The following is a 27973-nucleotide window of genomic DNA, read 5'->3' as shown; positions in this document are numbered from 1 at the left end:
GGCCCTCTGCTAAGGCCCAGGGTGCAAATTGGTGGACGATGCCCACCTGAAGCTGCTTGGGCCACGCGGCAGCACCAGGTCCAGGGCAAGGTCGTGCTGCTCATCCTCAGAAAACAGGGGCCGGTAGCCCAGTAGCTGCAGCGCACCTGCACACAGCTCCTGTACGCGACGGATCTTGGCGAAGGGCAGCGCATGGCGCCAGGCCTGGGAGACGTTGAGTGCATCCCTGGACGTGGTCTTGAAGGCCTCGTGGCGCGCACCGGCCCCGGACCCATGTGTGATGTTGTGGATCCAGGCCTCCAGTTGCGGTGTGAGGCTCAGGCCAGTGAAGGCGTAGAGTGCACGGATCTCGGGCAGCGGTGCTCGTGCCAGGTCCTCAAAGCGCACCAGGTGGTAGCGACCACGCAGGAAGGGCGGTGGCTTGCGGGTGGCAGCCTCAGCGATGCGCACGTGGCTGCGGCACACCTCACGCATCACTCGCAGTTCCGGGTCAGCCTCCACCCACGTGCCGTTTGTGCCCAGCACGATGCCGTTGTCACGCGCCAGTGCCTTGGCTGTCTGCTCGCGTGAGCGCAGCACTGCCCGCGGGTCACGCACCAGGTGCACAATGCGCAGGTTGAGCGCTGGGTCGGTGAGCAGCGGGTAGAGCACCTGCAGGTTGAAGAAGCGCACCTCCTTGAGCACCACGTGGCTGTAGGAGCGGCAGGCTTCCTGCACCACGCCGAAGGGCCTCCGTGCGCACAGCGGCTTGCACACAGCCTCGCTGCTGATGGCTCCACGCTGGAAGGCGCTGCAGGCTGGCGGTGAGCACAGTGCGCGGCTTACTGGCCACTGGAAGAGGGTGGAGAGGTTGCGATGCCATGGGAGGTAGGCATCAAACACATCCATGTCACACAGGAAGACCGAGCGCACCAGGTCACGCACAGCCATGTGCAGCACCAGCGCGCTGCCCTGAGACAGAGCAGACCACACGTGCCACCCAGGCTCCATCAGGTAGAAGACATCAGGGTGCTGGCCGAAGAGCTGGCCCACGAAAGACGAGCCCGAGCGCCACGAGGACAGCACCAGCACATGCACCCGCTCCTCACCACCCGCTGGGGATGTCAGCCTGGGCCGGGAGACCAGGAAGAGCAGGAGCCCAGTCTGCGCTAGCAGGAGGGCAGTCATCATGGTGTTGGAGATGCGTGGCAGCCACATTCTGCAGGCAGGAGCCTGCGGGGAGGGGAGTTTAGCTGTTAGGAACAGCGGCCTGCTCGCCCATCCCACACCCCAACTCCTGCCCAATGGTTACAGGGAGCAGCCCTGGGAATGTGACTTTAAGACCTAAACCATGCCCTGGCCGTTTTGGCTCAGCTGTTGGAGCCAAACGGTGGCCGGCAGTCAGGGCGAGGGGGGACAACCACTCCATGTGTCTCTCTGGATGTTGCTTTCTCTGTCCTTCTCTCCCTCCCTCCCACTCAGAAGATAAAAGAAAAATTATCCTCGGGTGAGGATTAAAAAATAAATAATAATAACAACAATAATACTGAAGCCATGATGTCATCTGTGCAGAGCAAAAGGCCATTGGCAGAATACTATGGGAAATACTATTTTCTTCTCTTCTCTTTGTTTCCTCTCTTCCTCCCTCCCTTCCTATCTGGTGAAGGAAATATTTTAAAAACAAAATTCTTGCCTTTTGGTTGAGAATTCATTTTAGGGAGACACTTTTTGGTTGTTTAGCTAAACAGCTTGATGGGTGATTTGGCTCCCTCAGGTTGAATCCTGTCTCAACTACTTCCTAGCCTGTGATCTAGCTTACCCATCTGTAAAATGGGGATAATTATGGTTCTGGAGTATTGGAATGAGCATGGGGGAAAGGAGAATGTACTAAACTCCCATAACTGATAACTTGCTATTTCTATTTAGTGGGCTTCTGCATTGATTCTTTTTTTAACAAGCAGATACAACTTTTGTTATTAAAAGTAAACAAATAAAAAGAAGACAAAGAACACCAACTGTTCCCATCACCCGCGAGGAGTGAAGTGTTGCAGGATGCATGGACTCCAGCAGGAGGGTATTCTTCTGGACCCTGTGAGTCTGCAGAAGAAATCAGCTCAGGGAGAGGTAGGATGGAGCTAGAGAAACTGCGAGGTGAGAGGGGAGTCAGGCCCCGGGTGGCTGCTTGCCCTTTCCCTGCTGAAGTTACTCACTACTGTCCAAGGTTCCTGGGAAAACTGCCCACCTCAATCATAAATTCATGGGAGCTTTCTGGAGGGGCCTCAGGTCCTGAGAAAGCAGGAGGGAGGCTGGGTCAGAGCCACACAGGGGGCGGTGATACTGCACATTGGGAGAGCTTCACCTCTCCAGACTGAAAGTTCCCCACAGTGGGGGCGAAGCTGCCCTTCCCCTGGCTGCAGCTAGGCACAGACCAGGTGTTGGATACATTTTTCCAAATTAAACTGACTATATCCCCTGATAAGCGCAGGAGAGAGGACTGGCTTTGAGTTCCTCCCATGCCACTTAGGAACTATGAGACCTGGGGCAAATGACTTGAATTCTTCAAGGCTCAATTTCCTCCTTTGTAAATTGGGGATAACATTTAACCTCTTACAGATGCTGTGAGGAATGCCGGTACAAGCACATATGAGGCTTTAAAGGGCTTAGTAAGATGCCATACTTATTCCCAAGTTATTGTTATTGTTATTGTCATTGTGTTGAGCTGTGTCTGGAGAGAAGGAACCGTAGGAGATCACCTAGATGAGACACCCTGAGGTCACCTATGCTTGGAATCCCAGCATTTCCCAGGCCCACCTCTTGCCCCCAACCACCCCTGAGTCCTTTGGTGACTCTTTAAAATGTTAAGCTTGTAATACAGAAAGGAACATTGAGCCTCCCACATCTTAAGGTCCCTGAGATTTCTCCTCTTTGTACCTGTTGCTCCTGCAATGATCAAGCATGAGGCTTTGGAAGGAAGGGGCCTGGAAGTTTCCTCCTTGCTTTCATAGCATTTGCTCCCTAAATACACCTTCCCTGTCAATGTCACCACTGAGAAGCCAGGATCTAACTTCTGAGCAGATCTGCTCCTTCCCCATATCGGAAGGCTGCAGGAGTGGGTGGAGGATGCCCTACAGTTGCCATCTGCTGACTTTAGAACTGCTTCCTGGCCCTGGCCGGTTTGGCTCAGCGGTTAGAGCGTCGGCCTGCGGTCCGGAGAGACCAGGGTTCGGTTCCCGCTAGGGGCACATACTTCGGTTGCAGTTTGTCCCAGGCCCTGGTTGGTCATGTGGGTGGCAGCCACTCGATGTGTCCCTTTCACATCGATGTTTCTCTCTCTCTCTCTCTCTTTTCCTCTCTCTCCCTCCCACTCTATCTGTACAAAAAATGGAAAAATGTCCTCGGGTGAGGATTAAAAAAAAAAAAAAAAAAAGAACTGCTTCCTGGATCCCAGGGCCACTCCTGGAAAACCCGGAAGACAAGGAAAGTAGCCACCCACTTGTTATCGCTACTCCCTGAGGGTGTGCTTCCCCTGAGAACAGAGGACAGAAGAGGAAGGGAACTCATAACTCATCTCAAGATGATTTACATCTACTCTGTGATTTAATTCAATGGCTCCTGATCTCAGTTTTTTAGGTAAAGGACCCAGGGTTTGGAGAAACAGCAGGAAGCTAGGACTCCAACCCAGGACTTTCATTGCTAAGTTCCCGGCAGTTTCTGATCACAGACTGCTAGCCTCCCCAGCCTGTGCGAGATCCCTGCAGAGGGCAGGACCCTCATGGTTTGGCTCAAACACAGCTGCCCTGGACAGCCCTGCTCTCCCCTGGAGAGAAGGATTTTGACCACAGGCCAAGGTGTTTGTTACCTGTACTTCAGGGAAGTCGCAGGTCTTCTTAAGTGACTCACACAATACAGTAACTGCTATCTAATCTTGTTATTGGAACTCAAGAACTAGGAAGGGGAGTTGAAACATCCTATGCCACACAGGGTGTCCAGGGAAGTCCAGGTCCCCATAAGGAGCCTATTGCTCAGCACATCTACCAATTGCCCCAGGGTACAAAGTTAGGAAGAACATGTCAGGCAGGCACTGTCACATATACTTTATCTTCGAGATTGAATTTTATCCTCCCCTAGTCCCTAGGAGGTAGAAATTATCCATTGTTTTTTTTTTTCAGATGAATTATCTTACATTTAATCAATAAATAGTACAAAGTGTTCATTCATGCTGCATACAACCTCATAACATCCAGCTGTGTGGGTATCTATAAAAGAGGGAACGTCTAACCTCTGTCCGACAGGAGGGCTGCCTAAGGACCCGTCCACAGTGCTCGCTTGCCTGGCCTTCTGCTAGGTCAGCGGCTGTGACCCTTGACCAGCAGGCTTCTGAGTGCTGAGCGCAGAACAGGGCTCCTCTCAGGTCTTCCTGTGAACTGTATGTGAACCTCCTTGGCAGGGGGGACTTTTGTGGACATGGCTGTATGCAGGCCTGCGCCACCTGAGAGGGCTGGTCCAAGAGCTCAGAGCCCCACTGCTTTGCAGCCAGAGGTACAGGGAGCTGAGGGAAGAGAAGGGGGAGCAGCCCTGTGTGTGTAGCAAACAACATTAGTTGCTGAGAACAGAGAGAGAGGCCAGAAACCATCAGGCAGCTGAGAAAACCAGAGACACAGGTATAGCCTGGGCACTTGGGGGAAGCTATACAGACCTGGGTGCTCTCTAGTGCCAATCTGCCAGGGGAGACTGAGGGGGCTGCAGGTAGGTTCCAGCAGACCCTGGGTAGGGCTCATCTCCTGCCCTTCCATTCCCTCCCAGACTCGGGTGTAGCAGAGCAGAACAGGGATGTTAAAAAAGCAAACAGAAGCATGAACATCCCCACTGCAGGCAGCAGGACTGCGGCTCAGGGAGACTGGAACCGCAGGACCACGTCACTTGTACTGGTCCGGCAGCTGTTCCAGGAGCATGTCCTCAGTGCTGCTGAGCTTGAAGTGGTACACTGCGCACCAGAAGCTGGAGTCTGAGCCTTGGTACTGTCTGCCAGGGTAGAGCTGCCACATCAAAGGCAGCAGGCTTGGGGGCCGCTGGCTGGCGTGCATAGCCTCCCCGCCGGGGATGTCTTCCTGACACATGAGCACTTGGAGTCTACTGTCTATCTCAATGATTGTGGGCAGCCATGAGCGCTGGTTCTTGTCCACGTACATAGACCGCCACTATCCCTGCCTGTTTTAATTGAGGCAATGGACTTACAGACATGAATGCTCAGCTAGTAAGGCACAGAGCAGAGGTTTTTTGTTTTTTTTTTATTCTTACCCAAGGACATTTTTTCCCCCTATTTTTGTTCAGATAGAGTGGAAGGGAGAGAGAGGAAGAGAAACATCGACGTGAAAGGGACACATCGAGTGGCTGCCTCCTGCATGACCCAACCAGGGCAGGGGACAAACCACAACTGAGGTACAGATACGTGCCCTTGACCGGAACTGAACCCGTGACTCATCAGTCCACAAGCTGACGCTCTAACCACTGAACCAAACCAGCCAGGGCACAGAGCAGAGGTTTAAGTCTAAGTTCCAGACCCAAGTGGAGGGTTCCGGGATGGGTCCCATTCCTAAGCCTTTGCCCACTAAAGTCCTCATCCTGGAAGGCCTGTCCCCTCCTCTACGAAGACCTCCCTTTTCAATTTTATTTAAAAATTTTTTCCCTTTATTGATTTTAGAGAGAGAGGAATTAAAAAAGAGAGAGAAATAGAAACATCTATGAGAGAGAACATCAATTGGCTGCCTCCTGCATGCCCCCCCCCACTGGGGATCGGGCCCACAACCAGGGCATGTGCCCTGACCGGGAATCAAACCAGCGACCTCTTGGTGCATGGGTAGATGCTCAACCCCTGAGCCACAATGGTCGGACTGAATACTTTCCTTTTTAAAGTCTTTTTTAGAAGTGTATATTTATTATATGTTTAATTTTTGGAAAAGGTATCACCAAGATAATAAATGTACAGATGAGGGCATCATGAGCTCATGTTTTATTTGTGAAAAATTAGGAAGTGGGTCCCATCCTCTGGCAGACACAGCCACACACCGGAGCACAAGAACCACTCAGTCAAAAAAGGAAGTGATATTCTCTGCCTCCAGTGTCTCTCCCAAGCCCTCCCCAGAGGCAACTATGCCTCCAACTTCTCCCAACTCTTTGATAGTGTTGATAATGATAAGGGGAGGCGTGTGGAAGTAAAGTTTAGAGGCCACAGAAAGAATAGAAAGCTCCTTCTTTGACCCTGACACCCAGGACCACCTTCCACTGTCTCAAGTTCCTGAAAACTGTTTTGTCAGAAAGTCTTTTGAAAATTTATTTTTGTCACCCTGGCCGGTTTGGATCAGAGGTTAGAGTGTCGGCCCGAGGACCAAAGTGTCGTGGGTTCTATTCCCGTCAGGGGAATGTAACCTGGGTTGCAGGTTTGATCCCCGGCCCTGGTCGGGGTTATGCAAAAGGCAACCAATCGATGTGTCTCTCTCACATTGATGTCCCTCTCTCTCCCTCCCTTTCTCCCTCCCTTCCACTCTGTCTGAAAATCGATGGAAAAATATACTAGGGTGAGGATTAAAAAAAAGAAGAAAATTTATTTCTGTCATCAAAATAATCCACATAGCTTGCCCTGGCCAGCTGGCTCAGTTGGTTGGAGTGTCGTCCTGTGCACCAAAAGGTTGTAGATTCGATTCCCAGTCAGGGCACATACCTAGGTTGCCAGTGTGATTCCCAGTTGGGGTATGTATGGGAGGCAACGGATTGATGTTTCTCACTCACATTGGTCTCTCTCTCTCTCAAAAAGAATCAATAAAAAAAAAAAAAAAGGAAAAATGGCAGAGTGAATGACCGTCTCCCAGGATCAAACTGGAATTACAACTAAAATAAAGAAAAGCCACTACAAAATCAATAAAAACATATCACAAAAAAGAAAGAAAAGTCATCTGGAATAACCAACTGAAGACCAGCTGGAGAGAGCCCTTATAAGCAGGGGTGTAAAGAGGAGCCCAAATGGAGACTGGTAGGAGGCGTGGAGGCGTGAGGGGGCTGGCTGGGCTCCCACAGGCAGCAGCTGAGGGCTATCTTAGCTGTGAGCAGTTCCCTCTGAGAAGCCTGGGGTTTAAACCCCAAGCCGGCTCCCCAGTACAGAGTGGCGAAACAGGGAAAGATGCCCACATAACACCTGGCTGGGAAAAACACCCGAGCAGAGGTTCTGTCTGGCAGAGAGAGGCGCTAGGAACATGGGCACCCACCTGAAGGGCCAGCTCACTAAATGACAGCTAAAGCCACTCACCCTGGGCTCTGGCAGAGGGAGGGTGGACTGGACTGGAGCTGCGTGAAGACAGTCAGGGGTTCATGGTAGTGGGGAGAGAGCTGGGAAGGAGGCCAACAGGAGCGCTAGGATGTCACTTCCCCATTCTACAAAAACCACTTTTCTTTTCTTGATTGATTTTTGAGAGGAAGGGAAAGGGAGAGAGAGATAGAAACACTGATGACAGAACATTGACTGGCTGCCTCCTACGTGCCCCCCGCACTGGGGATTGGGCCCACAACCTGGGTATGTGCCTTGACCAGGAATTGAACTGGCGACCTCTTGGTGCATGGGTCGATGCTCAACCAGTGAGCCACACTGGCCAGGCCAGAAACCATTTTTTTTAAGGAATTCTTCCCATCAGAGCAGCTTTAGTCTGGGAAGGGCAGGGTGGGGGAAGCCACTGACTCACCCTTTGGAATTTAACCCAGCCTAACTGGAGGAAGTACAACCTGCAGTTCACTAACAGTAAGAGACGACTAGCCAGCCAGTAGGCAGAGACGAGTCTCTGAATGCTTTGAACCTTGGGCTTGGCTCTCTGTTGTTGGGTTTCATGGATCTGGGGACAAAAAATAGGCCAAGGGAATATATTTACATCAAATCAGCATTGCAAAAAATGTTAAAGAGACTACTGTAATAAGCAGAAGAAATAGAGAGAGAAACAGGCATATTAAATAAAAATGGCAATAAAAAAGTACATATCAGTAATAACCTTAAATATAAATGTATTATTATTTTTTTAAATATCTTTTCTTTATTTTTTAATTCTCACCCGAGGATATTTCTACATTTATCTTCAGACAGAGTGGGAGGGGGAGAGAGAGAGAGAAAGAAAAACATTGACGTGAGAGACACACATCGATGTTTCTCTCTGTTGCCACACGCACGACCCCAACTGGGGCTGGGGACGAACCACAACTGAGGTACGTGCCGTGGGCCAGAATCAAAGCCAGGAATCTTTGGTCCGTAGGCTGACACGTTAATGCTGAGCCAAACTGGCCAGGGCTTCTTTATTGATTTTAGAGTGAGAGGAAGGGAAAGGGAGAGATAGAAACATCAATGACAGACATCAATTGGCTGCCTCCTGCATGCCTCCCACTGGGGATCAGGTCCACAATCTGGGCATGTGCCCTGACCGGAAATCGAACCTGTGACCTCTTGGTGCATGGGTCGATGCTCAACCACTGAGCCACATCAGCCAGGCAAATGTAAATGTATTAAATGCTTCAATAAAAAGACACAGAGTAGCTGAATGGATAAGAAAGCATGATCCATATATATGTTGTCTACCAAAGACCCACCTCACAACAAAAGACTCACACAGGTTGAGAGTGAAAGTATGGGAAAAATTTTTCCAAGCAAATGGAAATGAAAAAAGAGCTGGGGTAGCAATACTCATATCTGATAAAATAGACTTCAAAATTAAGGCCATAACAAGAGACAAAGAAGGTCACTACATAATATTAAAAGAATTGATCCAACAAGAGGATATAACCTTGGTAAACATATATACACTCAATATAGAAACACCAAAATATATTTAAAAATTTCTGGAGGGAGACATTGACAACAATACAATTATAGCAGGGGATTTCAACACCCCACTTACATCACTGGATAGGTCCTCTAGATAAAAAATTAATGAGGAAACAGAGACCTTAAATGACACACTAGATCAAGTGGATTTAATAGATATTTACAGAGAATTACTCCCCCAAACTACAGAATACACACTCTTCTCAAGTGCACATGGGACATTCTCAAAGATAGACCACATGATAGGACACAAACTAAATCTCTACAAGTTCAAGAAGATTGAAATCATATCAAGCATCTTCTCAGATCACAATGGCATGAAACTAGAAATCAATTGCAACAAGAACATGCAAAGACATTTGAACACATGGAGGCTAAATAGCATTAAACAATGAGTGGGTTGCCACGGAGATCAAGAAAGAAATAAAAAGACTTCCTGGAAATCAATAAAAATAAAAACACAACAACACAAAAACTATGGTATGTAGCAAAAGCAGTCCTGAGAGGAATTTCATAGCATTATGGGCCTACCTCAAGAAACAAGGACAATTTCTAATAGACTATCTAACCCTACAATTTAAAAACCAGAAAGTGATCAAAAAGAAAAATGCAGAGCAAGTAGAAGGAAAGAAATTATAAAGGTCAGAACATAAATAAATGACATAGAGACTAAAAAAACAATTCAAAAGATCAATGAAACCAAGAGCTGGTTCTTTGAAAAGATACACAAGATTGATGAACCTTTGGCCAGACTCACCAAGAAAAAAAGAGAGGAAACCCAAATAAACAAAATCATAAATGAAAGACAAGAAGTAACAACTGAAACCACAGAAATACAAAGGGTTGTTAGAAAATACTATGAACAGCCCAGCCGGTATGGCTCAGTGGATTGAGAGGTCCTGGTTTGATTCCTAGTCAGTGAACATGCCTGGGTTGTGGGCTCGATCCACAATCAGAGGCATGCAGGAGGCAGCCAATCAATGTTTCTCTCTGACATCAATGTTTCTATTTCTCTCCCTTCCTCTCTCTCTAGGAAATCAATAAAAACATGTTGTTGTTGGTTTTTTTTGGGGGGGGGGGGATACTATGAATATATGCCAACAAATTGGACAACCTAGGCGAAATGGACAAATTCCTAGAATCACAATGTGATACATCACATAAACAAAATGAAAGATAAAGATCATATGATCATAATAGATGCTGAAAAAACATTTGACAAAATTTAACACCGATTTCTGATAAAAACACTCAGCAAAGTGGGAATAGAGGGATCATATCTCAACAAAATAAAGGCCATATATGAAAAACTGACAGCCAAATCATACTCAATGGGCAAAAACTAAAAGTGTTTCCCTTAAGAACAGGAACAAATCAGGGATGCCCACTTTTGTCATTCTTTTTTTGTTTGTTTATTTTTATCCTCACCTGAGGATATTTTTGCATTTCAGATTGAGTGGGAGGGAGAGAGGGAGGAAGAGAGAGAGAGAAACATCGATGTGAGAGACACATATTGAGTGGTCATCACCCACACAACCCCAACTGCGGCCAGGGACAAACTGTAACCGAGGTATGTGCCCTTAATGGGAACGGAACCCGGGACTCTCTGGTCTGTGGGTTGATGCTCTAACTGCTGAGCCAAACTAGCCAGGGCTAACCACTCATATTCAATATAGTACTAGAAGTCTTAGCCACAGTGATTAGACAAGAAGAAAAAATAAAAGGCATCCAAATTGGAAAGGAGGAAGTGAAACTGTCATTATTTGCAGATGACATAATATTGTACATAGAAAACTCTAAAGACTCCATCAAAAATCTACTAGATTTGCCCTGGCTGGTTTTGCTCAGTGGTTAGAGCATTGGCCTGTGAACCAGAGAGTCTTGGGATTGGTTCCCGCTAAGGGCATGTGTGTCGGTTGCAGTTTGTCCCCGGTCCTGGTTGGGGTCGTGGGGTGGCAACCAGTCGATGTGTCTATCTCACATCATTTTTTCTCTCTACTTTCTGCTCTGCCTGAAGATAAATGTAAAAATGTCCTTGAGTGAGGATAAAAAAATATATATATATATTTACTAGATTTAATAAATTAATTTGCAAAGTAGCAGGATACAAAATTAACATCCAGAAATCAATGGCATTCTTTTTTTTAAAAAAATCTTTATTGTTGAATGTAAAATGTATTACAGATGTTCCACATTTTTCCCCCATTGACTCCCGCCTTTTCCCATACTATTGTCTGTGTCCATTGGTTATGTATATAAGTTTGTTGGTTTATTTCTTCCCACCCCACCAACCCCTTTCCCTTTGAGGTTTGTCAGTCTAGCAATGAATTTGTACTTCTTAATCTCTTCACCTTTTTCACCCATTCCCCCAAGCCCCCTCCCATTTGGCAACTAACAAAATATTCTCTGTATCTATGAGAATGTTTCTGTTCTACCTGTTCATTTTGTTTGTAGGTACCATTTTTGATAGATACGTATTCAATGCCATTTTGTTTGTTCATATATTTTATCTTTTTCTTCAAAAAGACCCTTCATCATTTCATATAATAACTATTTGGTGGTGATGAACTCCTTTAACTTTTTCTTGTCTGGGAAACTCTTTATATGGCCATTGATTCTAAATGACAGCTTTTCAGGATAGAGTGATCTTGGTCGTAGGTTTTTGCTTCTCATCACTCTGAATATTTCTTGCCACTCCCTTCTGGCCTGCAAAGTTTCTTTTGAGAAATCAGCTGACAGCCTTATGGGAACTCCCTTGTAGGTAACTAGCTGCCTTTCTCTTGCTGCTTTTAAGATTCTCTGTCTTGAACCTTTTGCATTTTGATGATGATGTGTCTTGGTGTGGGCCTCTTGGGGTTCATCTTGTTTGGGACTCTCTGTGCTTCCTGGACTTGTATGTCTGTTTCCTTCACCAAGTTAGGAAAGTTTTCTGCCATTATTGTTTCAAATAGGTTTTCGATTTCTTGTTCTCTCTCTTCTCCTTCCGGCACCGCTGAAGATACGAATGTTGGCACGCTTGAAGTTGTCCCAGAGGCTCCTTACACTATCCTCATTTTTTTGAATTCCTTTTTCTTTTTGCTGTTCTGATTGGGCGTTTTTTGCTTCCTTACATTCCAAATCAATGGTTTGCTTCTTGAATTTACGTACTCTATTATTAAATCTTTGTAAATTATTCTTTATTTTAGTTAAAGCCTCCTTCGTTTCTAACTAAGCATCGATCATTTCTGACTGGTCCTTTTTTATGCTCTTGAGGCCCTCACTGAGTTCATTGAGCATCCTTATAAGCAGTATTTTTAACTCAGCATCTGTTAGGTTGCTTATCTCCATTTCGCTTAGTTCTTTTATTGGGGTTTTGTTCTGTTCTTTCATTTGGGACCTGTTTCTTTGTCTCCTCATTTTGGCTGCCTCCCTGTGTTTGTTTCTGTGTATTACATAACGAGCAGTATGGGGCTAGCTGAGACCAGATGCTGCTCGTTTGAAAAAATTTAGGAAAAACCTGAAGCAGGATCCAAGACTGGCCAATCCTATGGTTAAGCAAGTGCCAACAGCTTGGGTGGGCCTGAAAGTTGGGTAGGGTGGGGCGAGGCCTCAGGGAGTCAGCAGGGCGGGGCTACCAGTGTGAGCCAGGTTGCTGGAGTCCCAGATATGGCCTCTGTCTGCCGCCCCAGGGAAGGGCTCACCAAAGGAACAAAGGCCTCTGACAGCACGATTGTCCCGGAGAAAGCCCCCTCTCCAGCCCTCGCTCCAGTGCCAAACAGCTCAGTTCTTCCCTGTATGTCTCTGGTGCCCCTCGAGCTGCCTCCCCTCCAAGCTTAGAGGGAGAAAGTCCAATAAATTCGTGTGCCGGCCCTTTAAGAGGAGCTGCCTGGGGCTCCAGCTGCTTCAGCTTCCCTGAGCCTCAGTTCCCGCTGGTTTTTCCAGCCAGAAGTTATGGGGACTTCTCTTCCTGGCACTGGAACCCTGAGCGGGGCACCTGGTATGGGACAGGGACCCCTCAGTCCTCAGGAAGGACCTTCCCAGCCGAGGTAGCCTCCTGATTTTTATCCGCCACACTTGGGTGTGGGACCAGCCCGTCCGCCTCCGCCCCTCCTACCAGTCTCGTTGCAGCTTCTTTAATTCCGTAGTTGTAGGACTTCCATTCAGCATGATTTCAGGTGGTTTTGAATGATGGTTGTTCTGTAGTTTACTTGTAACTTGGATGTGGTTGTGGGAGGACGCGATACTGCATTTACCTACGCCGCCATCTTGACTGGAAGTTCAATGGCATTCTTCTTTGTATTTTTTTTTTATTAATTAATTTATGTTACAGATGTTTCTCCTTTTCCCTCCACTGATTCCCTCCTCCCCCTCCCTCCCTGCCCTTTCCCCAGTTTGTTGTCCATGTCCACTGTTCGTGCATACATGCATATAAGTTCTGTGGTTTATCTCTCCCCCACTACCCCCCTCTTTAGGGGATTGTCAGTCTGTACCCCACTTCCACGTCTCTGGAACTACCCCATTCCTCAGACTGTTATGTTCATTATATTCCACAAATAAGTGACTTCATATGAAACTTGTCTTTCTCTGTTTGGCTTGTTTCACTTAGGATGATACTTTCCAGGTCCCTCCATGTCGTCTCAAAGGTTAAGAGATCTTTCTTTCTTACAGCTGCATAGTACTGCACTGTGTATATGTACCATATGTACCACAGCTTTTTTTTTTTTTTATCCTCACCCGAGGACATTTTTCCATTTTTTGTTCAGATAGAGTGGGAGGGAGAGAGGGGAACAGAGAGAGAGAGAGAGAAACATCGATGTGAAAGGAACACATCAAGTGGCTGCCACCCGCACAACCGACCAGGGCCGGGGACAAACTGCAACCGAGGTTCGCGCCCCTAGCGGGAACCGAACCCAAGTCGCTCAGGACCGCAGGCCGACGCTCTAACCGCTGAGCCAAACCGGCCAGGGCTGTACCACAGCTTTTTTATCCATTCATCTACTGATTGACATTTGGGCTGTTTCCAGATCTTAACTATTGTAAATAGTGCTGCTACAAACATGGGGGTACATATATTCTTTCTGATTGGTGTTTCAGGCTTCTTAGGGTATATTCCTAGAAGTGGAATCACTGGGTCAAATGGCAGTTTAATTTTTAATTTTTTGAGGTAACACTATTGTTTCCCATAGTGGCTGCACCAGTCTGCATTCCCACCAGCAGTGCACTAGGGTCCCCTTTTCTCCACACCCTTGCCAACACTTGTTGTTTGGTGATTTGTTGATGGCAGCCATTCTGACAGGTGTGAGGTGATACCTCACTGTTGTTTTAATTTGCATCTCTCTGATGATTAGTGATGATGAGCATTTCTTCATTGTTTCTTAGCCATTTGTATGTCCTGTTTGGAGAAGTGTCTATTTAGTTCCTCTGCCCATTTTTTTTTTTTTTTTAATCCTCATCCGAGGACATTTTTCCATTTTTTGTACAGACAGAGTGGGAGGGAGAGAGAGGAAGAGAGAGAGAGGGAATCATCGATGTGAAAGGGACACATCGAGTGGCTGCCACCTGCACGACCAACCAGGGCCGGGGACAAACTGCAACCGAGGCACATGCCCCCAGCGGGAACCGAACCCGGGTCTCTCCGGACCGCAGGCGGACGCTCTAACCGCTGAGCCAAACCGGCCAGGGCCCCTCTGCCCATTTTTTAATTGGATTCTTTGTCTTCCTTTTTTGGAGTTGTTTGAGTACTCTATATGTATTGGAAATTAACCCCTTATCTGATATATCATTGGCAATCATGCTCTCCCATACAGTGGGTAGCCTTTCCGTTTTGATGATTGTATCTTTTGCTGTGCAGAAGCTTTTGAGTTTGATGTAGTCCCATGTGTTCATTTTCTCCTTTGTTTCTATTGCATTGGGTGATGTTCTGCTGCGAAAATTCTGCTGCGTATGATGTCTGAAATTTTGTTGCCTACAGTCTCTTCTAGGATTTTTATGGATTCATGAGTTACATTTAAGTCTTTTATCCATTTTGAGTTTATTCTTGTGTAGGGTGTAAACACAAGAATAAACTCAAAATGGATAAGATGGTCTAGTTTCATTTTTCTGCAAGTAGCTGTCCAATTTTCCCAGCACCATTTATTAAAGAGGCTGTTTCCTTGCTAATTTTTGGTCTAGAGGATCTATCCAGTGATGTCAGTGGGGTATTGAAGTCCCCTGCTATGATTGTATTGCTATCGAATTCTCCTTTGAAGTCCTCCGAAAGTTTTTAAATATATTTTGGTGCTCCTATTTTGGGTGCATAAATGTTTATCAAGGTTATATCTTCCTGTTGGATAGATACTTTCAATATTATGCAGTGGCCTTTTTTGTCTCTAGATTTCATTCTGAAATCTATTTTATCAGATATGAGTATTGCTACCCCAGCTTTTTTTTCCTTTCCATTTGTGTGGAAGATTTTTTTCCATTCCTTCACTTTCAATCTATGTGAGTCTTTTGTTGTGAGGTGGGTCTCTTGTAAACAACATATAGATGAGTCATGCTTTCTTATCCAATCAGCTACTCTGTGTCTTTTTTTTTTTTAATCCTCACCCGAGGATATTTTTTTTTTTTCATTTTTTTTTTGTACAGATAGAGTGGGAGGGAGAGAGAGGAAGGGAGAGAGAGAGAGAAACATCGACGTGAAGGGACACATCGAGTGGCTGCCACCTGCACGACCGACCAGGGCCGGGGACAAACTGCAACCGAGGTACGTGCCCTTAGCGGGAACCGAACCCGGGTCTCTCCGGACCGCAGGCTGGCGCTCTAACCGCTGAGCCAAACTGGCCAGGGCTAGTGTGGTTGTATTTTTCTTCTCATTTCTCCTGGTAATTACAGCAGTCCTTTTAACATTTCTTGCAGTGCTGGTTTGGTGCTAATGTATTCCCTTAGCCTTTTTTTTTTTTTTGTCTGGGAAGCTCTTTATTTGACCTTCTATTTTGAATGATAGCCTTGCTTGGTAGAGTAGTCTTGGATTCAGATCCTTGTTTTTCATGACCTTGATTACCTCATGCCATCCCCCTTCTGGCCTGTAGTGTTTCTTGTGAGAAGTCAGCTGAGAGCCTTATTGGGTTTACTTTGTAGGTAACCTGTTGCTTAACTCTTGCTGCCTTTAGGATTCTCTCTTTGTCTTTAATTTTTGGCAATTTGATTACTATGTGCTTGGTGTGGGCCTGTTTGTGTTCTTCTTACTTGGGGCTCTCTGTGCTTCTTGAACTTGAATGTTCAATGGCATTCTTATACACCAATAATGAATGCTCAGAAAGGGAAACTAAAAAAAAATCCTATTTACCATTACAACAACAATAACAACAAATAAAATACCTAGGAATAAACTTAACCAAGGAGGTAAAAGACCTGTTCTCAGAAAATTACAGGACACTGAAAAAAAGAAATAGAGGAAGGTATAAAAAAGTGGAAGCATAACCATGTTCATGGATTAGAAGAATAAAAATAATTAAAATGTCCATACTACCCAAAGCAATCTACAGATTCAATTCAATCCCTAATAAAGTACCAACAGCATATTTCACAGATTTAGAACAAATACTCCAAAGTTTATAGGGAACCAAAAAAGACCCTGAATAGCCACAGCGATCTTGAAAAAGAAGAACAGAGTGGAGGGATCACAATACCAGACATCAAGTTATACTAATAAGCCATTGTAATCAAAACAGCCTGGTACTAGCACAAGAACAGGCCTATAGATCAATGGAATAGAACAGAGAACACAGAAATTGTCCCAAGACATTATATGCAATTAATATTCGACAAAGGAGGCAAGAGCATACAATAGAGAAAAGACAGTCTCTTCAATAAATGATGCTGGGAAAATTGGACAGGTACACACAAAATAATAACAATAATAAACTAGACTACCAGCTTACACCATACACAAGAATAAACTCAAAATGAGTAAAAGATTTAAATGTAACTTGTGAAACCATAAAAATCCTAGAAAAAAATGTAGGCAGAAAAGTCTCAAACAACACATGTAGCAGAATTTTCACTGATACATCACCCAGGGCAAGAGAAACAAAGGAAAAAATTAATAAATGGGACTATATCAAAGAAAAAGCTTCTGCATGGCAAAAGAAACCAGCATCAAAATGAAAAGGGAACCCACTCTCTGGGAGAACATATTTGCCAGTAATACACTGGGTAAGGGGTTAATATCCAAAATATATAGAGTACTCATACAACTTAACAAAAGGAAGACAAACAATCCAATTGAAAAATGGGCAGAGGACCTGAATAGACACTTCTCCATAAAGGATATACAAATGTCCAAGAGACATATGAAAAAATGCTCAACATCACTATCAGAGAGATGCAAATTAAAATGACTATGAGGTATCACCTCACACCTGCCAGAATGGCTGCCATCAACAAATCTTCAAGCAATAAGTGTTGGTGAAGATGCGGAGAAAAGGGGACTCTAGTACACTGCTGGTGGGAATGCAGACTGGTGCAGCCTCTATGAAAAACAATATGGTGTTTCCTCAAAAAATTAAGAATGGAACTGTCATTTGTCCCAGTGATTCCACTTCTAGGAATATATCCTAAGAAGCCTAAAAAACACCAATCAGAAAGAATTTATGCACCTATGTTCATAGCAGTGCCATTTACAATAGCTAAGATCTGAAAACATCCCAAGTGTCCATCAGTAGATGAGTGGATAAAAATGATGTGGTACATACACAATGGAATACTATGCAACTGTAAGAAAGAAAGAGTTCTTACCCTTTGAGACAACATGGAGGGACCTGGAGAGTATTACAATGAGTGAAATAAGCCAGTCAGAGAAAGCCATGATCTCACTTATTTATGGACTATCATGAACAAAATAAGCTGTCAATCAAAATTGCTCCAGAGACATGGAAGTATGGAACAGATTGACAAACCTCAGAGGGAAGGGGGTGGGGAGGTTGGCAAGAGATAAACCAAAGAACTTACAGTGATACCTCGGTTCTCGAACGCCTTGACTTTCGACCAAATCGGTATTCGACCAGGAGATTCGAGAAACTTTTGTCTTGGAATCCGAACAAATATTTGGAACTCGAACTTCCGAGATGAGCCGAGTTGAGCCGAATGGCGTTCATTCGGCCCAGCGCGCCTTGCTTGCGTCATCAGTGTGGGTGCGGAGAGAGAGTCACGCTTTGTGGAGAGAGTCACGCTTTACACTGGATTTAACCCTTAGACATACTGTACACTTTTATTTCTTGTTGAGACTTATGTTTTTCTACATATTATATACAAATTAGGCCAGTAAATAGGCATTTTCTGGGGCTTGGAACGAATTAATCCAGTTTCCATTATTTCCTATTGGGTTTCATTGCTTCGGTTCTCGAACAATTTGGTTCTCGACCGTCCTCCTGGAACGAATTATGTTCGAGAACCGAGGTATCACTGTATACGCATATACGCACAACCAATGGACACAAACAATAGTTTGGGGAAAGCAGAAGGGGAGTGGAAGCAGGGAGGAGGGGTCAATGGGGGAGGGAAGGGGAACATCTGTAATAGTTTCAACAATAAAGATAAAAGAAATCAATAAAAACATATCCTTGGGTGAGGATTAAAAAAAGTAATAAAACTAATCCACATAGCTTGAATAAGCATAAGGTATCCCTGGAAGTTTATACAAGAGAATGACCATATTAGTTTCCTCTAAAAGGGGAATGAAAGAGCCGGGATTTATTTTACAATAAATCATTTTTTTGTACCATCTGAATTGACCCATAAGAGGATATTACCTATTTAAAATAAAATACTTTTTTTTTTTTCCGAGAGAAAGAGGAAGGGAAAGAGAAACATCAATGTGAGAAATACATCGATCAACTTCCTCCTGCACGCCCCTTACTGGGGTTTGAGCCTGCAACCTGGGCATGTGCTCTGACCAGGAACAGAATGGGACCTCTCAGTCCATGGGACGAAGCTCAATCCACTGAGCCACACCTGTAGGGCTCCACTGATTTTTGATAAGAGTAGAAGGGAAGGAGGGAGGGAAAGAGAAAGAGAAACATCAGTGTGACAGAGACACATTGATCGGTTGCCTCCCATACGATCCTGACTAGAGCTGGGGATCAAACCTGCAACCCAGGTACATGACCTTGACTAGGAATCAAACCCATGACCCTCTGGTTCGAGGGCCGACACTGTAACTGCTGAGCAAACCAGTCAGGGCTTAAAATACTGTTAAATGTACATAGTTTTAGAAGTACAATAGTTATAAGTCATTCTCTTGCTGCAGAATCCCACTTAACAAGAAGCTTTCAAGTTTGTTAGCTGTTTCTTCTGCTAGCTCTTTCTTCCAATTTCTTTTTTTTTTTTTAAAGCATCAATTATGACTATGACAATTTATGGCATTTTATAAGCAGTTATTATACTGAAAGATAAGAATTTATCTTCTCTATATATGTACACATACACTCAGAGAGGTACACATATACTTTTATTCCCCCTCTAGCCTCCTAAGGTCAGTTTGAGTTAAGCCAATATTCAAAATTTATGTTATATGACTTTATAAAAGAGTTCACAGTGGAAGTACATAAATACATTTCCTTTCTTTCTTTCTTTTTTTTTTTTATCCTCACTCGAGGATATTTCTCCATTTTTTGTACAGATAGAGCGGGAGGGAGAGAGAGGAAGGGAGAGAGAGAGAAACATCGACGTGAAGGGACACATCGAGTGGCTGCCACCCGCACGACCAACCAGGGCCGGGGACAAACTGCAACAGAAGTACGTGCCCTTAGCGGGAACCGAACCCGGGTCTCTCCGGACCACAGGCCGACGCTCTAACTGCTGAGCCAAACTGACCAGGGCAATACATTTCCTTTCTTAAATAACCCTGTGTTTTCATCAGAATTAAATTGCCTTAGAGATTAAAACTGTAATAGAAGAGGTGAATGATAAAATTGAGGAAATGGAGAAAGTAGAACAAAAAAGACAAATGATGGATAAAAGATGGGAAACAGAGAAAAAATAAGAAAGCAAGAGGCGGTCCAGGAGGTTCAATGTCCAGGGTCCCCATCATGGTAGAGCTGACAATCTAGTTGGGAACATTAAAGACACAACTATCAGATAGATGGTCAAGGGCCCAGACAGTGGTCTGAGTGAGTGACCCAGATACCCAGTGCCCCGGGAGGGTCATGATGGTCCCGGCATGCATACTTCCCTCTCAGATTCTGGCAAAATGCCCCACCTGGCCTCTCCCCAATCCATACTGCACAGAGACACCAGAGGTGCACACACCACACATTTGATCATGTCATTCTCCTACTCAGCCACCTTCTGCTTTCCAACCTCACTTACCATGATTCCCAGACAGTATCCTATGCTTCAGATGATCTGGGATCTTTCTGCTCCTCAGGCACTCTCCATGTTCCCCTACTCCACGGTTGTGAGGACCTAGCCCTGACTCATCCATGCCTCCCTCAAGGCACATACCAGTGTGCCCTGCATGATGCTGCCTCCCCTTCTTGTCTGTGAGCAACTTTAGGGCCGGGGTTGTTATTTTCCCCCGTGAGCATCCATACTCAGGCATACAGTGTGGGGCTTGACCATACACAGGTGCACTGGACAGTGTTGGTTGTGTCAACTCAGTACCTGTTCCCCTTTCTTTTGATAACAGCCTCTAGATTTTTCTTTGAGAAACCACTGTTTACCCACACAAAGTTCATGTGGTATGGATGGGGCTGACCCACCACCCCGTGGTTCTTCGGGGGTTATGTGTCTAAGCCTGGCTTATCTATATATTCCACACACTAACCACCCACCACAGTGATTGGCTTAAGGAATGAATATCAACCCCAAGTCCAAACTGAGGATTTTATAGATCTGGCCTGGGTATAAAGCCAATAAAGAAGAGAACTGAGCAGAGGAAGGAAGAATGAGAGTTCGTACAAGCTGACGGCATCTGGATACAGCTGTGCAGGACTCATCATGGGCTTCTCAGTTGGGAAAAATACTCCGTTTTTGCTTAAGCCAGCGTGAGTTGAATTTCTGTCACTTACTACCAAAAATTCTGATTAGATAGTGGATCCCCTTGGTGAGGTGAGGTGAGGTGAGGGTAGCACTATAAAGGGGCAAGGGCAGAACTTCTGGAGGGCTGGTCATGCTGTTTCTTGATGGCGGTGCTAATTACACGTGTGTGCTCAATTTGTGAAAGTTGTCAAGCTCTATTTGTATGATCTGTACTCTTTTCTTGTGTATATTTTAATAAAAAGTTACAAATCCTGACTAAGACAATAAGTGTCATATCAGGGAAGGTCTGAACAAATAAATGATAAATATTTGCTCTGTGATCCAAATCCAAGGGGAGTAATTCCCCAATTATCCCACATTTCTTTCTGCCGAGCCTCTTTTTTTTTTCTTTATTGATTTCAGCGAGAGAGGAAGGGAGAGGGAGAGAGAGATGAGACAGAACATCGATCAGCCACCTCCTGCATGCCCCCCACTGGGGATGTGGCCCACAACCTGGGCATGTACCCTGACTGGGAATCGAACTGACAACCGTTTGGTGCATGGGTTGACGCTCAACCACTGAGCCACACCGGCCAGGCTCTGCTGAGCATCTTAAAGTTACAATACCTTCAACATATCTCTGAATATTTGTTGGCCTGAGAGATATAGGAAGGAGTTATTGTTCTACCTGATTTACAGATGGGAAAACTGATGGTTTGCTGTGGCAGGGGCGGAGCTGGAGCCAGGAATCTAGCTCTCTGGGCAGCATGACTTGCAGCCCAGCTCTGCCTGCCCTTAACTCAGCAGCATGTCCTATCACCAGCCTCTCCCAGCCCTGGCAAAGAACCTAAGGGAGTGAAACGTAATAGTAGGTACAAATCCCTGGTTCAGATTTCTCTCAGTTTGGCGTCAGCTGGAGGCCATCCCTATTCAGGAAATCCAAAGGCCAGAAAAAATAGATTCTGGGTGTGGGATCAGTGGACTACATATCAAGGGCCACCCGGGGAGGGGGGCGGTGCCAAACAGCTTTAATGTAGCCTGGACATCCATTAGGGAGACGGCTGAAAAGAAGGGAAAGAAAGAAAAGGAAAATAAGAGAAAAAGAAAATAAAGCAGAGAGAGAGGAAAAGAGAGAGAGGACAACAGGATGAGTGTTTATGGTGGGGTGGGAACAAGCCTCATCAGTAATACCACCCATTGTGGGCTGCCTATGTGCCATGGCTTTTCCAGCCCTCTTCAGATTTAACCTTCACAATAACCCTATGAAGTAGACCTGATGCTCATCCCTATTTTACAGATGAAGAAACTGGGGCTTAGAAAGATTAAGGAACTTGCCTAGAGGACTCACACAGCAGCTGAGTCAGAATTTGAACCCTACTAGTCTAAGTTTAGAGCTTTTAACTATATAGTATCAAGTGGAAAAACACAAGTAACAAAACATACACACAGATACACATACCAACTGTATTAATTGTGTATGATAGCAATCATGTTAAAAATACATGACTATCGCCCTGGCCAGTTTGGCTCAGCGGTTAGAGCGTTGGCCTGTGGACCAGAGAGTCTCGGGTTCGGTTCCCGCTAGGGGCACACACCAAAAAAACAAAACAAAATAAAACATGAATATCGCCCGGCTTGTGTGGCTCAGTGGATTGAGTGTCGTCCCATGGACTGAGAGGTCCTGGTTTGATTCCTGGTCAGGGCACATGCCCAGGTTGCAGGCTCAATCCCCAGTAGGGGACGTGCAGGAGGCAGGGGATGATGTATCTCTCTAACACTGATATTTCTATCTCTCTCTCCCTTCCTCTCTAAACAAACAAACAAACAAACAAACAAACAAACAAACAAAACATGAATATCAAAGGACACCATCAAGAAAATAAAAGGACACCCACAGATGGGAGAAAATGTTTGCAAATCATATATATTGCAAAAGACTTATACCCAGAATTCATAAAATGCTGCTACAACTCCACAATAAAAGACAACCTGATTTAAAAATGGGCAAAAGACCGGCTGGTGTGGTTCACTGGTTGAGCATTGACCCACGCAATCAAGAGGTCGCCTGTTCGATTCCTGGTCAGGGCACATGCCCAGGTTGTGGGTCCAATCCCCAGGGGGGCATGCAGGAGATGGCCAATTGATGTTCTCTCTCATCGATGTTTCTCTCTCCCTCCCTCTCCCTTCCTCTCTAAAATCAATAAAGAAAAAAAAGTTTATAAAAAAGATTTGAGTAAAAATGTCTCCAAAGATATACAACCAGCCTATAAGCATATGAAAGATGCTTGACATTTTTAATCATTAGAGAAATACAAATCAAAACTACAGTGAGAGTCCAGCCGGTTTGGCTCAGTGGTTGAGTGTCTACCCAAATATATACAATTCACTGGTTTATGGTATATTCAGTGTTGTGCGTTAATCACCTCAAGGTTCACTCACTGTTTTAGCATGTATCAGTACTTTATTCCTTTTTATTGCCAGATAATATTCAATCATATGGATATATCACTTTTGTTTATCCATTCATCAATTGATGAACATTTGAAATGTTTCCATTTTGGGGCCATTATGAATAATGCTATTGTGACAGTTTATAAACAAGTTTTTGTGTGGGCATGTTTTCAGTTCTCTTGGATATATATTTTGGAGTAGAGTTGCTACATCACTTGGTAACTCTGCTTAAACTTTGGGAAACTACCTGTTTTCCACACCAACTGCACCATTTCCCATTCCCATCGGCAGTGGATGAGGATTCCAATTTCTCATCCTCGTTCTAACACTTGATATTAGCTATCTTTTGCATTATAGCCAACCTAGTGGGTGGAAAGTGGGCTCTTACTGTAGTTTTTTTTTTTTTTTAAATATTTTTGTTCTTTATTGATGTTAGAGAGAGAGGAAGGAAGAGGAAGAAAGAGATAGAAACATCAATGAGCAAGAACATCGATTGGCTGCCTCCTGCATGCCCCTCACTGGAGATCGGGCCCACAACTTGGGCATGTGTCCTGATTGGGAATCGAACTGGCGACCTTTTGGCGTATGGGTCGATACTCAACCACTGAGTCACACCAGCTGGGCTGTTTTTTCTTCAACACATTGTTGGCCACTCACGAGTTAACTTGTGTTTGCACTTGCATTAGCTATTTCAATTTTTGAAACTCAGGGTGGCACTTTATTCAATGCATTCAAAATTTACTGCAACCACAATAGACAAAATAAGATACAAAAATTTTCTACTTGAAATAGCTAGAGAATGGATATCTGCTGGTTCAAATGAGTGCTGCTCAGAACCTAACACTTCTTCTGGTACTTCTTAAAGAGCTCCTTACATTGATTTGCCTTTTAGGCTTTCAAGGCAACTAAAAGACCACATTTTAGAAAAAATAGTCACTGGTATAAAAAAAGTTCAACTAGGACATGGAAAGTGTGTTTCAAAAGGTGATTGCTATACAGTATACCACACCAAAAAAATTACTAAAATATATAATATGTATAAAATATAATATGTAGCAGATATGTACTAAGTTTCATTTAAATTCATTATGTATAAATAAAGTATACTGCATTTTATTTATATTGTTTCACTTTCATATGAACAATTATAAAAACAATTATGAAAGAACAGCTGATGACATGAGAACTTCTGCGTAAAATTGCCTGTCAACAATGTGTTAATATTTTGCTGCATTTTCCAGATAGTCTGCAATAAACTTTTATTACTTTGGTAATCATATAATCAATTCTTGTTAGTTGGTTAAAGGAGGCATGAGTGGACTTTGCCTGCTCTAGCTTTCACTGCAGGGAGAGAGATGCCTGCAAATCTACCTACCATCTGATGTGGTACCCCATTGACCAGAGGACAGGGGCATGGGATGAATTACCTCCTACGCAGTGATAGGTGTCAAGTCTCACATGCCCATCCTCAGCCCTGTGAGCTGTGTTGGGCTGTAGTAGCACATGTGTCTGGCCCCAAGCCCTAGGATATCTGCCATCTCTCTGTTGGCCCTATGAGCAACTGCATGGCATCAGCCAGGGTCGGGAGGCTGGAGTTGCACAGCCCAGATGCTGGAGGAAACAGATTTGCCTGCAAGAATCTACAGGGAAATGAAATCAAATTCGCCTGAAGTCCCACCCCTCACCCCCAACCTGGGTCAGAGTCACCCTGGAGATACTTCAGAGCAGATAACACATAAACCCCTTATCTTAGCTCTGAGTTTTGGGGATCCTCAAATTACACTTTGCACAGCACCTAATTTGGTCTAAATCAGTGGTTCTCAAACTTCCTAATGCTGCGATCCTTTAATACAGTTCCTCAAGTTGTATGTGGACGTATCTGCATGTGGGCAGACCCGCCTGGAGACAGATACAGGAGCGGTGTCTCTGTTCCTAAGACCATCGGAAATATGTGTTTTCCGATGGTCTTAGGGGACCCCTGTGAAAGGGTTCTTTGACCCCCAAAGGGGTCGCGACCCACAGGTTGAGAACCGGTGGCTAAATCATAGACCCTGACAGCTGGAGGGCCCTGTAGGGAGTGCACATTTAGCACTTTCCCTTGTGTTCCCCCAAGTGCTGACTGAGCCCCTATTACAGAGATCATCTGGAATGTTTTCTGGTTTATTTTTATAAACTTTTATTTTGATCGACTGATTTTTAGAAAGTAAATCATTCTTGTAAGAATGGCATTTAAAAAAAAAAAAAAGACTGTTTTAGAAGAAAACAACTTAAAACACATAACAAGTTCTGGACCTTAGAAGATATCTTTAAAGTAATCAGATAAATTTTAATATGAACTGAGTATTAGGTGATATTGAGAAATCACTGTTAATGCTATTATCACTACTCAGAATTCTCTTATTCATGCATTCTGTACCCATGTCCTCTTACTAGACTAGAAGCAGGACCCAGTCCAGCTCATTTGAGGGAGTAGGGGGTAGCACAGTGGCTAATAGTGTGAACTCCACTTGATCATTTACTGTGTGATCTGGCCAAGTTACTTAATCTGTCTTTTTTTTTTTTTTTTAATCTATAAAATGGGGGAAATAATACAGGGGTGGGCAAAAGTAGATTTACATAATACAAATAAATAATACAAGAATAAACTCTGTTCTGCATACTCACAATTTTAAATCTAGTTTTGTCCACCCCTGTATACTCCAAGACATGAGCTTGTTTTAATGATTAAGTGAATTCATAGTTATAAAGCTCTTAGAACAATGTCTGGTACAAAGTACACCTATAAATATTTATTTAGGAATGTTCCAAACTCTAGGTTATAACTATAATCTAGGAATCCAAGGGAATCCTTAGATTTCATAAGAAAAACTCATGGAAAATAGCCTAACCAGGTTCAGGTAACTCTAGTGTCCTAGCAACAGAATGTGGCAAGCCAGGTAGGGGAAGAAGATGTACATATAAAACATAAAACAGTGGGTAAAGGCCAGATGCCAAGCTTCTGAAGTCAGACTGGGTTCAAATCCTGCCTTCATAACCAGTGAGGCATATGACTTTGGGCAAGTCACTCCTAAGCTCTCTGGGCTTCAGTTGGCTCCTTTGAAAGAGGCTATCATAGTACCTACCATACTGATTGGAGAGGGTTAAATGGAACAATCTAATCCTTAGCATAGTCAGCACTCACTGAGCAGCACATTTCTTTTTTAAAATTGATTTTAGAGCCCTGGCCAGTTTGGCTCAGCGGTTAGAGCGTTGGTCTGTGGTCCGGAGAGACCCGGGTTCGGTTCCGCTAAGGGCATGTACCTTGGTTGCAGTTTGTCCCCACCTGGTTGGGCCGTGTGGGTGGCAACCACTTGATGTGTCCCTGATCACATCGATGTTTCTCTCTATCTCCCTCCCACTCTATCTGAACAACAACAACAACAAAAAAAAATGGAAAAAATGTCCTCGGGTAAGGATTTTTTAAAAAAATTTGATTTTAGAGCCTTGGCCGTTTTGGCTCAGCGGTTAGAGCATCGGCCTGCGGTCCAGAGAGACCCGGGTTCGGTTCCCGCTAAGGGCGGGTACCTCGGTTGCAGTTTGTCCCTGGCCCTGGTTGGTCGTGCGGGTCCCTTTCACATCGATGTTTCTCTCTCTCACTCCCACTCTACCTGAACAAAAAATGGGAAAATGTCCTCGAGTGAGGAAAAAACAAAACAAAAACCTTTAAAATAAATAAATAAATAAAATTGATTTTAGAGAGTGAAGAAGGGAGAGGGAGACAGAGATGTGAGAGAGAAACATTGATCACTTGCCTCCTGCATGCACCCCCGACTGGGGATGGAATCTGCAACCTGGTTATGTGCCCTGGCTGGGAATCAAACCCTCAACCTTCCGATGCTCAACACACAACCTAATCACAGGGGCCAGGGCACAGCACACTATTCTTATTAGCTCTGGCTCACTCACGTTTTCAGGGTAGCCAAATCCTTTCTGCTCTTTAGGCCTCAGTTTTCCTATCCTGTGTCTCTGGTACAACAGAAAATAGAAAGAAGGGTTAACATTTGCTGGGCACCTATTCTGAGGCCAAAAGAGGTCTCTGTTGTTGCCCAAGCAGGGGCTGCCAGACTCAAATCAGCTGGATCTGGTTCCAAATTCACTCACCAAGTTGTTTATCCTCAAGAGTTCCGTGGAAAAGCCCTTGGAAAGCTATCTAGGTTAAAGCCATACCCTTTGGAACTCAAGTTTCAAGAGATAAGGGATCCCCAGCTGTGATCTCCTGTGCAGCTGAAGCCCCAGGAAGACACTTTTAAACTAGTGCCTGAGACACTAGAGCCTGCGCGCGGTTAGCGGTGATCTGCTCTTCGCCCGTTCTGATAGAGCCACACCTGCAGCTCTTCCCCACCCCTCCACCCGATCCCCAGCTGCAAGATCAATACCCACCCCACCCCAGCTGTGCCACTGGCCCAGCCTCAAAGTGGGGCATCCCGGCAGAGAGGGGACAAAACCCCAAAACTTGGGGTCCTTGGCTGACCTGGCGCGGCTCCCGAGGCTCCGCAAAGGCTTCTTGTCTCTTTCAAGTTCCACTCCACAGCCTGCTGTCTCGTCACTGGGAGTCTGCAAGGGCTGATTTATTCCGTAGGGTCCCAAGGTTACTAAGGGACACCCGGCGATACCAGGGATTGGGCTTTACGGATACCAAGATATTGGAGGCACCTGGGGACCAGGCAGAGGGAA

At 44.9% G+C, this 27973-nt stretch overlaps 1 protein-coding gene across 1 annotated transcript; it reads right to left on the bottom strand.

The window, feature by feature from the left end:
• Positions 1–9: 9 nt before the first annotated feature.
• On the bottom strand, positions 10–27821 carry LOC118639373 (carbohydrate sulfotransferase 6). The gene is made up of 2 exons (XM_036275764.1): positions 27771–27821; positions 10–1212 (listed from the first exon to the last, which is right to left on the bottom strand). Exon 2 carries the CDS (start codon positions 1195–1197, stop codon positions 10–12), a length of 1188 nt encoding a protein of 395 aa, XP_036131657.1. The 5' UTR covers positions 1198–1212; positions 27771–27821.
• Between the last annotated feature and the right edge of the window lie 152 nt (positions 27822–27973).

The sequence above is a fragment of the Molossus molossus genome, unplaced genomic scaffold (assembly GCF_014108415.1).
Source record: "Molossus molossus isolate mMolMol1 unplaced genomic scaffold, mMolMol1.p scaffold_m16_p_21, whole genome shotgun sequence".
Lineage (NCBI taxonomy): Eukaryota > Metazoa > Chordata > Mammalia > Chiroptera > Molossidae > Molossus > Molossus molossus.
The sequence above is the reverse complement of the archived record's forward strand: the minus strand, read 5'-3'. Positions and strand labels throughout refer to the sequence as shown.

What these genes read in the sequence shown, in the direction of transcription:
- LOC118639373 (XM_036275764.1), bottom strand. Translation starts at nt 1,197, where the DNA reads ATGTGGCTGCCACGCATCTCCAACACCATGATGACTGCCCTCCTGCTA.